This window comes from Triticum urartu, chromosome 7 (genome assembly GCF_003073215.2).
Source record: "Triticum urartu cultivar G1812 chromosome 7, Tu2.1, whole genome shotgun sequence".
NCBI lineage: Eukaryota > Viridiplantae > Streptophyta > Magnoliopsida > Poales > Poaceae > Triticum > Triticum urartu.
In genome coordinates this window covers 684,606,755-684,618,901 of record NC_053028.1, presented here as the reverse complement: position 1 = coordinate 684,618,901, position 12,147 = coordinate 684,606,755, and the positions used below count along the sequence as shown (strand labels likewise).

Here is a 12,147-nt window from a genome sequence, read left to right as displayed (position 1 = left end):
TTTCCAATTTAACCTGGAATTCTATGAAGATCGACACGTATTAGTTCAGAAAAGTATACGCTTGTAACATATACTACCTCTGTAAACTTTACAAGACAGTAGTACTTTAGTGATCTAAAACATCTTACAAATGTTTGCAAAGGGAGTATTTGATTTGATGTAGAACATACTGCTACAATTATTGTGCACTTGTCTTGCACGCCAACTATATCCGATATAAGGAAACTTGTAGACACGGATATATAATTATGTGCTAAGATTTTTCACTCATGCATTTGGATCAACCACACCTCAAGAGACTATAATAACAGTACAATAAAAAGTACCATAATGGATTCATAATGACATGGGAAAGTCACACACGATATATAGAAATGGTATCCATCCGTCCATCAACAAACATGCCGTCACAGCGACAAAGATTCTTAATATGTAGCAAATGCTCATCACAACTGTCAAATTTCAGCGGCATCTTCATCAACATGTACCTTTCTCTCCCTATCTCCTTTGCGCATAATCTGTAGCTAGCTGCTAATTAGGAGCCATCATCCCAAGAAGAAGAAGAAAATAATTAGGGGTCATCACACTGTCTCAGCGAAATGCCTTCTTAATCTCAGGCATGGGCCACCCTAATCTTGCAAATGCTCATCACAACTGTTACATTCCAGCGCCACCTTCTTCAGTTTGGAGTTCCAAGGATGAGAGGCTTCTTAATCCATCAACCGACTCTGCGCAAGCAAGACAGGTAATAATCAGATGATACAGAAGAACTTTCAGCTCAGGTTGTTGTACAATTCAATACTACTTCACGAGCAAAATGGAACAAACTAGTCACATGCCCACGCTTTGCTTCGCTGTGGGATTCACTAGATACTCATCTTGATTGAAGGTTTTATGAATTAGTTCCCACAAGTGTGCAGCAGGTATATTTTTTCTACCTGGATGGCACGCCCCTTAGTTTTAGCAGTACAACCAAAAATATCTCTCCTAAAGGTAGCCTTACAACACTAATTACCTGGACGTTGCATTTCATAACGGGGTGTGAATGGTGTATATTGGTGATACCCACATTAAAAACTGGGTCTGCAATAAGCGCCATGTGCAGCAACTTAAACTGTGGTAAATGTGTCAAAAATAGTTAGTGCTTAATAAGCAAAGACTACTTCCAATACGAAGATTGGTAATTACTTTCCAAGCTCTGACGTTTGTGTGGAAAGATGTGAGGAATAATGATATCTTTATAAATGAGTCATCAAGACAGTTTTATCATACTTCAATTATTGTTGTTGCAGATCTGTGGAGATGTAAGTACATCAATTGATGAACTTGATAGTGTGAATCAAATGAACTGAAATAATTTGCCACTCGACTTAAAATAGCAAACCTGCAAACAAAAACATATAATTTTCCCAACTCCTTGTTTCTGCCATCAGCATTCGTTTCGACATTGCTAGCCAAAATTTGCTCCCCAAAGCTTGGAGAATTTGCTTCATATAGTGTCCGGTTCCCAGTGCAGCCAGATGAAGTAGTATCGGCTCCAACAGGGAGAGCATGGGCAGCGAGAATCTTCAGCATCAGTCAGCGAGCACAGGCAGCGAGAAGCTTTGGCGGCCCATATAGCAAGCCCAGGAAGCAAGCAACAGAAGATGGTCAGGAGCAAACGCCAGTGCGAGTTTGGTGGCGAGCATGAAATAGTTTCGGTGAGCACGGGCAGCAAGAAGCTTTGGCGGCCCAGAGTTAGCATGGGAAGCAGCGGTAGAGGATGATCAGGAGCAAACACCAGGGGCGAGCGTGGTGGCGAGCATGGAAATAATTTTGGACTTCATGGAATTAAAGACAAGCAGCAAGCTCCCGGGTAATCCTAATTTGTGAACCAATGTTTCTTTTGTTAGCAACGAAATATCCGTGTATTGGACCGGGCCTGCTAAGCCTGGAAGTACACGGTAGCTGTTTGAGATCAAAACCATCCAAATGGAAGGAAAGGCTGGGATGTACAACAGCATAACTATGCCTTTTCAATTGCCTCTTCCAAAAGTAAAATGGATGTAGACTTATATTCCTTTTCAATTGCCTAGAGACCATAAAAACTAGTCCTCGAAAATAATTGCTGCAATTTACGATTTCTGTGAATCTATGAGGACTAAAATTACAAGTGATGCATAATGTCACAGTTATTTTGTCATGTCAGATTATCGTAACGGTCGTTGGAACAAAAAAGACAATGAATCGCAATTATATCCCTGAGCTTGATTAGCTCTTTCACAAGGAAGAAAATAGCCACTACCCAATCACGTAAACAAGAATGATGAATTGTGATAATGAGTTATCACAATTAAAAAAATTGTGCGAAAACTATGAGGGAAAGCAGATAAATGAGATAGAAAGTTTACCACTTCATATTGTTGGCGCTAACAACGATGGTGGGAAGCTGGTATACAAGCATGTCCTTGACGTGCGAAACCAGACAGGTTTACCCCAAGCTCACTTATGCTCTATCATACCAACAATGAAATAAAATCGTGAGAAAATAATATTATGGACAGAAGACAACAATATTTATGGGGATACCTAAGCCATTAACATAATTGTATTTGTATACAGAGTAAGCATGGACAGAAGGTTGTATACAGGGTAAGCATGGACAGAAGGGAAGTCATCATAAGTAAAAATTACGTATGTGTGTCGATATAGCAATCATTCACTCAAAAATTAAATTTACGTATTGAGGACATATTTTTGGAATGCCAGATAAACCTGTATTCCCACTAATATAATTTATTAATAGGAGTGGCCTCCAGCAAGATTTTGAAGTCATGCAAAAGGAGAAGGCTCAAAGATAAGCTTGGGTCACAGCAAAAGCTTAACATCTAAAAGGCATCAGGTTAATCAGCACACAGCACGAGCTAATTAGCACGTACTTAGCAGCTTCTCAACCTCTCGGATGCTCAAAACTTTAACCCCAACCAAATACACGAGCTTCCAAAGCCTGCTCCCCCTCCACTATTCTGCAATAGGGACCAAAAACAAATCTGTAGCAAAGTAGAGAACACAAAAACTGATTAGGAAGTTAAAAGATTCCTTTTCAAAACAACCAGTGTTTCTTATTTCCAAAATTGACCACCATATTAGGTTGCCGCCATAAAAAATAGGTGATCAACTTTCTCCTTTGTAGTACAAAAACAACACCTTGTATGCACAACTTGTGTATATAGTACCACATAACCAATTCACACCAATATAAATTTCTGGGACAATCTCATGTGGCCATTCCATAAAATAAAACTAAATACATACAGTAAACAGTAAACACCCCCTCTAGCTTGTACGAAGCATAGCTTATGCCAAGAATCATTCAAGTTGACCAAACACAGTTGACTATGACTGAATCCAAGACTTTAAATTCTAATTATGTACTTCTAATGAGAAGTCCAGAAAATCTGCTTCGACAATACCAGGCACAGAAAATAATATTATAATAGGAAATTATACTAAATAATGACAAGTACAAAGACTCATCTCACATCCAGGGGTCAACAGAATATATAATCTAAGCAATCGTATGCCGTAAAAACATGGATGGTAAAACAAGGAAGGATAAGGTCTGGCAGTACACTTGAAGTAATTACCTGTCCAGAGGCCATCCGAAATTATCAGTTGAAGAATTTCCGAAGTAAGAAAATAGTACCAGCCTCCAAGATCTGCCCAAATAAATTGACCACAACCAGTATGAACATCACCTGCACAAAATTTGGGATTGAGAGGATATCAGGATAATGTAATTGTTTGGTGTAAGAAGGAATTGTACATGAACGGGAAAGAAATACAGGCGAACCTAGCCGAGCACCATGCTGATAGATGTTGTGTTTCCGGAGTGGAAAGAATTAGTGAAGAGTGGTAGGGGCATAAATACACGTACATGTACCGAGGCAGCAGAAGGATGGGCACATCACCTGCCATGAATGCCTGCAAAGAAACTAAAGAATGATTGCTTCTACAAATCCCGGCGGACAAGTTGTGCTCAGCCGAACGGCCATGGTGTCGGCCTACATCTCCCGCGCAGGCTCTCCTTGCCCTAACCTGTGGGACCCGTGCGATTTGGTCGCTGTTTGGATCGCAGCCAAAATATTGGCTCGCCCAGCCCGCCCCGGCCAGCTCCGTGTAATTTTTGCCAACACATCGGCGCATCGAGGGCGCTGAAATCGGTCGCCAAATTTTTGGCAAGCACGTCTCTCGCCCGCTGATATGTGGATCTCGTGCGTGTTAATGGGAACGACAAATCAATAGTCCACACACGTATTCTCTTGCGTGTTATGTGGATCTCGTACAGCGGATTAATCATCCGAGGAAACAAGCGTTGCCAACGGGTAAATTACAAAGTTGGTTGTTTGGATCGGTTAATCCCCTGGATCACGCAACTAATTGTCCCAGTTTCCGTAAAAGGGCAGCCGTGCATTTGATGACTTTGGTCGAGTTCAAAAGCTGTTCTTTCTACAAAAAGTTGTACGTGTAATAATTTTGCATGTTATAGTTAATTAAGTGTTCATACTTTACAAAAGAAGTTTTGTATGTATTTTTTATTGGCTCAACATTATAATAAATTAGAATCAAATAAGAGCACAAATCAATTCAATCTGGAAACCAAATGAATAACTTGCCAAAAAATTGGAAAGCAACAATGGCTAAAATCCAAACAATAGCAACTTGCCAATTTTTTGGTTATGCCCTCACTTTGGTCATGCCAAATTTTTGGTTGGGCAAGTTGAGGCACAAACCAAACACACCCCAAATTTTCCTCTAGAAAAGCAGCCCTCTAGGACTTTTTGGCCCAGGAATCAGAATCTATGGTGAAAGCCGGAGTAGACAACAGACTAACATTCAAGGTTGCCCAAGTCAAGAAAATGGATGGCCAGAAACGCGCAGGGCATTAGATGGTTGGAAAGCTGCTCAGTTTTACTGTCCTACAATGTGGCTAAATTTCCGTATATCAGAAACATAGCTTGTGTTCATTGACCGCGAACCAAGGCCTAGATTTTGTTTGTCATTGTGTGAATCACTGAATCAAAAATGACCTGAGTGGGCTGTGATAACTCGGGTTGCCAATTTCGCTGTTTGTTAACAGAAGAAAATCCCATCTTCTAACATTTTCCTAGAGTGTTTATAAAGCAACTGTTGAAAAAGGACAGTTCAACAACCACAAACCCAAGGATTTCTTGAACAGACGAGATAAGCAAATCTATACCAATATAAGAAAACATGAGTTAGGATGAGGTTCTTTTGATCTAAGCTCTCCAAAAACTATATATTTAAATTTTGTAACCATCAATCCCATGGTTGTGGGCAAGTATTATACCATCTCCTAATCATAGTATATGTATAGTTTGTTATTTCAACTTATTTATTCATAGTTACTTTCTGAATTTATTTTATGTATGTACGTGGAAATTTATTTCTCATCCTTCAATTTTCTATGTGATATTTATGTAAAAGAAGCCAGTGTCATTACTATCAAGATGGACATGCTATTTCAAGCTTATAAACAAATTTTCAGTCTTAACACTGGATTCTACACCGATATGCATGGCTTTAGAGAAGCATCTGTTTGGCTAAAAAACAAACTGGCAAGTATAGAACTGCATCTCGACCATCGGAGTGCATAGATAAATAGGAAGGCTAACTTCTGTCCCACTGCTTTTTTTGCGACGAAAATCTCATAGTAGCGCTTTTTCAAACTATATGGTTTCATCGACATGGACAGGATGAACCCGCATCAGAAAATCCTGGTGCATCTCCTTCATCCTCGTTCACCTCTTTGGCTCTCGCTTCACCACGGTTTCCTTCAATTCTCTTGAGCTCATCTCCCACCTACATGCTAAGAGTCACCACCACGATGTGGGCTTCTAGGATCTCCTTCCTAGTAGTCGCCACCAGGATGTAGCGTCAGGATTCAAGTGCATGGATCCCTAACTCCGGCAAAGGAACATTTGTATAAAAGTTTGAATCATCATTTTTGTCAAGGGATGTAATATAGTTTTGTATTGCTATTATTTTTGCTAGACACAACCTCAGCCTAAGGTTCACAAAGGGATAGAAATAGAAATATGTTCTCTCCAAAGGACAATATATGGATCTCACAATTTCAATATATGTTCCAACATCTTCTGCGCGCAAGAATTCTCCGCATCCTTTACCCTTGACATCTTATCACTTAAAGTTACCCAAATACCACCATGGCTTTCTACCTGAACAGAGTAAACAAATGTCCTATCATGTGCCGGGCCATCTTCCTTCTCTAACCTGAAAAAAAACCGAAGCAAATGTGTAGGGTTGATCTAGGCAAAATGTCAAGTTAGATAATGCAACAAGTGGTAAGCATTCAAAGGCGCTAAGCTTTCACTCGGCCCCTCCCACACACCTTGTCAAGGGTATTCGAGCCACTAGACCCATCATGACAAAGGACCCACCACAACAAACCAAGGACTTGCTCCAGCTAAAGATCAGGGCTTGCCACCCACGGCAACAGCTACATAGGACCACCCGCTTCTACTCCCCTCACAGCCACGCCGACAAAGATAGCACCCAACACCACCGTTGAAGAGTCGACCGCATAGCCCACCATCCAAGGCCACCGCATAACCCACCATCCAAGGCCACCGCCCGGGCATCCAAACTCCACCGTACAGAACCACTGGTGTGACAGCAGCTGCAACTGAGCCCAGATCTTCGTGAACATGCAAGAAACCGCCACGCCAGATGCACCATATGGGCCACAAGACGAGGCCGCAGACCGACTCTCTCGGTCAAATTTAGCGAAGGGCGGCAACTCTATGCGTGGGCAAGCACCTTCCAGCCAAAGCACCAACGGACCAAGGTCAGAGGTCATGACTGCATCGCCCCCACGCGCCGACGATGGGGGCGAACAGCTCCACTGCAGAGGCCAACAAACGACGCCATGGACTGGCCTTCTTGGACAGATCTAGCGATGCACATCACCTCCATGCCTCGGCGGGCATCTCCCATCCCAAGGCAATGACGGGCCGAGGCGGCGGCCAAGAACGTGTAGCCCGTGCGCGCAACACCAGGGGAGTTGCACGCCACCATGCCCGAGTGGAACCCAATGGCTCTCGGAACCACGTTGTTGACAACGCCATGCGCGGAGGTACGAAGAGGAGCAAGGGTAGAGGGAGGGAGGAGCGCCCCGCCGCCATCATGGGCCGGCCGATTGCCGGTGATGGCGGTGCAGGAGGACACGAAGAGAGTGGTGGTGGAGATGGGAAAACCTAACCCGCAACCCACCGAGGAGGGCGATGCGAGGTCCTCACAGGGGGGGGGGGGGGGGGGGGGGGGGTTCGCGGTCATCGTTTACTGCCCATTTTCTTAAAAAGGGGGGGGGGGCAATAATACTACTATTGAGCAAGAACCATGAAGGATCAGGCTGCCAGCAAATATGGAAGTTAGGATTTCCTTGATTTGTTACATATATTGATCTCTACACGAATACGGGAAGGTCAAGACTGAAGGTGAGGAAGGATGGTGATGGGTGCATGGAAAGGAAGATGTGTGAGTGGGTGGTTTCTATGTGTGGGCAGGGAGGTAGCATGAAGCAGGCTAGGCGCGCAAGCGAGATAGGAGATGAATGTTACAGGAAGTGAGGAAGGGGAAATGCGGGCATGGGCTTCTAGGAAGGAACACGAAAGCACTGGAGGTTGTGGGTCGATGCCCGAAGGAACATCAGCGGGCATGGGAGAGAATGGGATAAAGGAAAGATATATGCCCATCAAATTTTCTAATTTTCTGATTGGTTAAGATAGTAGATCACTGCAAGGTGGCTCAATGCATACATACAATAATCATGTCAAGTAGCTGCCGCTTTAGTCAAAATAACTTTGTGAAACACAATGTTGGGGGAACTAAAAAAGTGCACAGTTTTTATACTTCAAGGTAGTGTTTTAGACAGTTTTGGAGTTCTAGGTTGAAAAGACATACTCAAGCCATAGTTTAAGGTTGAAAAGTGTACACTTTTTCATTTTAGAAATGACTTAGCACTAACTAAGATGCTAAAATGTACAAAGAATGATCAATTGATTTTATGGGTTTCTAAGAGAGGGGTGGGGGGGTATATAGTACAACCATGATTCAAACAAAATACAGAAATCACTTTGGTTTGACATTAAATCAGCATGAAAGCTTCCCCAACGGTATTAGCAGATAGTTTTTTAGTTTATGAAGTATGGCATTACTCTTTTGTTTTCCACTTTTATACTTTTTTTTAACATAAATTCCCTTTTTCTGGTAACAGAGAAGATATAAGTAAACAAATTTTGAATTAAGAACCATGTAATCGAGTTTTTTTTGGTGGGAGGGGAGGGGGGTGTTCATGCTATAGTGTTTGGCAATCCAACCAAACTAGTGGTTTCCATATACTACATCTGAGATGGTCTGGACAAGTATGTTCCAGATCTAGTGACCTACCGATGTCAAAGTACTATTTACCTAGTAAGGTTGTGTACCAGAAATAGTAGTTCTGGACCAGACTTGTCCAGACAATCACTCAGATCAGGTATCTCTTTCCCACGTGTTCATGCTGTAGTGTTTGGCAATCAAACCAAACTAGTGGTTTCCATACTACATCTGAGTGATGGTCTGGACAAGTCTGTTCCAGACCTACCGAGGTCAAAGTACTATTTACCTAGTAAGGTTGTTTAACAAAAATGACCAAAAGATACTACCCTAAGATAAATGGGAACAAGGGTAAAATTACAATATAGAAACAAAAAATATGTGCATCAGTGAAACAGTTCTAAAGATGCCCAGAACAAAATATATGATCAACAAACAATTGTAGTGTAGGTGTGGGAAAGAGATGCCTCATCTGAGGAGCATTGCAGGAAAAGTTCAACTAATGAACAGGATATATAAAACTAAAAACTGACAGAGTAGTCAAGAATCTTACTTAAAGATAGGTTTTGGCCAATGCTTCCTGCTGCACTGCTCAATAAGCTTCTGCTTGCATTCCCTAAGATCTCCAACCTCAACCCCCAATCCATGGCCAACTCCGGTTGTCAACACTTGCTGATTGCCTCCACCAAGAAGCTTGCTTAATGCATCCCGGGTGGCATTGAGCTTAGCGATTACCATCTGCTCTGAGGAGCCCATCCCAACAAGTGCCCCACCAACAAATACATTTACAACCGCTGTTCCACCCTTCTGCCAAGTCTTGAATTTTATATCTTTCCCATGTTTCTGGCACAGTTCATGCAACGTAGACACAGGTTGCTCATCTATTGTTTCTGCTGTGACAATGGGCTCAAAGAGGAACCTTGTTACCTACATAATAAACAGTGATATCATTATTCACCACCCATTATTCTAGTGAACTACTCTCTCCGTAAATAAATACTCCCTCCGTCCCAAAATTATTGTCTTAGATTTGTCTAAATACAGATGTATCAAGTCACATTTTAGTATTAGATACATCCGTATCTAGACTAATCTAAGACAAGAATTTTGGGACGGAGGGAATATGTCGTTTTAGAGAGCAGACATCCATTTTTTTCAACTTTCACAAATATTATTGGTAAAGCTATCTTGGATTGGTCATACCAAAATGAAATCATACGATTACTCATAGAAAACTACATAGATTTTTATCAGCGTATTATGACTAGAATTAGTAGTTAAGTTATTTTCTGGAAACCTCAGATCAACATATTAATGAATGGGAAATAACATGAAAGATGGATTACACACCTTCCAGAGCTTCTCAAGATCAAAGTTGCAATCCACATAGACAGCAGCGGCAATGGCCTCAACTATATCAGCAAGCACCTTGGGAGCCTTAAATACAGTGCCACCATAGGGCGTAGTGCCAAGGTCATCCTCTAACTCTTGTTTCACTGACTGGATAAACTGTCCTACCTGCAGAAAGGTGTACCCAGTAACATCACAATGGTAGCCAAAAACAGTTCATCTAATATCCACATCTCCAAGAGATAACATCAATCACTTAACAATTGAAATGCATTATGCCTTATGAACCCGAATGGAGCGGCGGGAGTACTTACCAATTCCAGTTTCAGCATTGATAAATACAGTACTAAACTTATTCTTGCATCACTAAATCAAAGCTAAGATGTGGCGTGAGCTGCTATAGGTAGATGTTTAGCTCTATGTTTTACACTCAAATTAAGCCCATCGAACCGCTCGAGCGGACAGTAAAAAGTGGATGATTTAATACAACATCTATATATAAAAACAGAGCCCGCAGATCTATGGCTTCTAACTCAGGACGCTTACGCGGCACATACCAAGAGATCGAGGCGAGGGCAGTTGCGTCGGAGCAGCGGGTAGAGGTCGTGGCGCACGGCGGCGCGGGCCAGCTTCTCGGTGGAGATGTTGGCGGCCCGGAGCGTGGAGAGCGCCCCGGGGCCGACGGTGGGGTTGGTGAGGTAGAGGAAGTTGGAGAAGGCAAGGCCGAGCGCCGCGTCCCCGACGAACTCGAGCCTCTGGTACGAGCCTGCTGCGCCGCCGGCGAAGGACTGGTGGGTGAGCGCCTCCTCGAGCAGGGAGCGGTTGTTGAACTGGTACTGGAGAAGCCGCTCCACGCGGGCCGCCGCCTCCTCCCTGTCCGCCACGAAGCCGGGCGGCGGCAGCGTGACGGGGCCCGACGGCGGAGGCGACGAGGCGCGGCGCTTGCGGGAGGCGGGCTCCATCATCCCTGGCGTGCCGGTGCGCGTGACCGTCTGGCTAGATCGGGAGGGGGGAGATGAAATTTTGGAGAAGAGAGTTTGGCGGCGTCCGCCGGAGTAGAGTGCTGCTGCTGGAGAGCGGGGCAGGGGCGGGTGACGCCGACGGGAGGAGCAGCGGAGGAGGAGGGACCCTACCCGGCCGCCATGACGCCGGAGGGAGCCGCGCACAAGGGACCGGCGGCGGCCTGGAGGAAACCTAGCGATGGGAGGAAAGGGGATCCAGGGCTGCGAGCGGGACTGGGCTCTTCGCCTGAATTTTTTTTGCGCGTGGGGGTTGCGGGCCTGCCAGTGGCATTTTTGTTGTAATATGCCCAAACAATAGTTGCATTTCCACATACCCTTTCGGGTTTGAGTGAGAATCTGCCGGAAGGCGGAAGCACCCCTCTTTTCAGGCTTTTTTCATGGGAAACGTTTGTTTCCAGCCGGATGATTTCTTCCTGGCGTAAACCGCTCCCTCCGCTCGACACGCGCACGCACGGCCCCACGCACCGCTCTACACTTTTTCTTAAAACATCTACAACAGTGAAGCCGCCGACGCGGCGTCAGGTGTTGACATGGAGCTACGACGGGCAGTCGGTGCCGTGATGGAGCACCACCACGCCAGCGGTGGCGCTGCAGTGAAGCTAGCGGCGGTCGTCGGGGTGCTGCGGTGGCACTGCCGTGAAGCCTGCGGCGGTCGTCGTTGTGCTGCGATGGCGCTACAATGAAGCATGCAGTGGCCGTCGGGGTGATGCGGTGGAGCACTGCTGTGCCGGCGGTGGCGCTACAGTGAAGCATACAGCTGCCATCACCGGTGTGGATTGATGTTGCGACTTGCGCGGCGTCGGCATGCTCAATACCGTGGCCATTGATGTGGTCCGTGTTGCTGAGTGTCGCTGGCCGGTGCTGAAAAGAGGGAGAGGGGTGCCACTGCCAGGGTGCTGCAAAGGCAACACCTCCGCGAGTCGCCGGTGCTGCCATGGAGCTCCACCAGGCCACGTCGCTGCAGTGGGACATCGTCGGGACCGCTGGAGATGCAATGAAGCACCGCCGGATCATTGAAGCTCCGCTGGGGTTGCAATGAAACGTCGTCGCTGATGGAGCTTCGGTGGGGGAGCCGCCGGTGTTGCTATGAAGCTCCGTCGAGAGCCTTCCAGTGCTACAATGAGCTTCCCCGAGGGCCACCACTGCTGCAATGGAGCTTAGCCAGTGGCCGCCGGAGTTGCACTCAAGCATCACCGGAGCGCCCTGTGTTTCAATGGAGCATCGCCGGCGGCGTCCGGTGCTGCGATGGAGCACCGCCGCACCGATGTTACCACCGTAGTGAAGCGTCGCCGGCGGCTACCTGGGCTCCGATGCACTGCTGCTGTTGTGCGATGTGAGAAGACCATTCAAACTAGCTGAGAGGAGAGATCCGACAGTG

The 12,147-nt window shown here is 45.3% G+C and overlaps 1 protein-coding gene across 1 annotated transcript; it reads right to left on the bottom strand.

Annotated features, from left to right (window-relative positions):
• Window positions 1–305: 305 nt before the first annotated feature.
• Window positions 306–10,999, bottom strand: LOC125519964 (ribonuclease 3-like protein 2). Its single transcript, XM_048684746.1, has 8 exons — window positions 10,305–10,999; window positions 9,748–9,915; window positions 8,951–9,324; window positions 3,833–6,294; window positions 3,627–3,737; window positions 2,919–3,029; window positions 2,391–2,492; window positions 306–728 (listed from the first exon to the last, which is right to left on the bottom strand). Exons 1-4 carry the CDS (start codon window positions 10,710–10,712, stop codon window positions 6,129–6,131), a joined length of 1,116 nt encoding a protein of 371 aa, XP_048540703.1. The 5' UTR covers window positions 10,713–10,999; the 3' UTR covers window positions 306–728; window positions 2,391–2,492; window positions 2,919–3,029; window positions 3,627–3,737; window positions 3,833–6,128.
• Window positions 11,000–12,147: the final 1,148 nt, after the last annotated feature.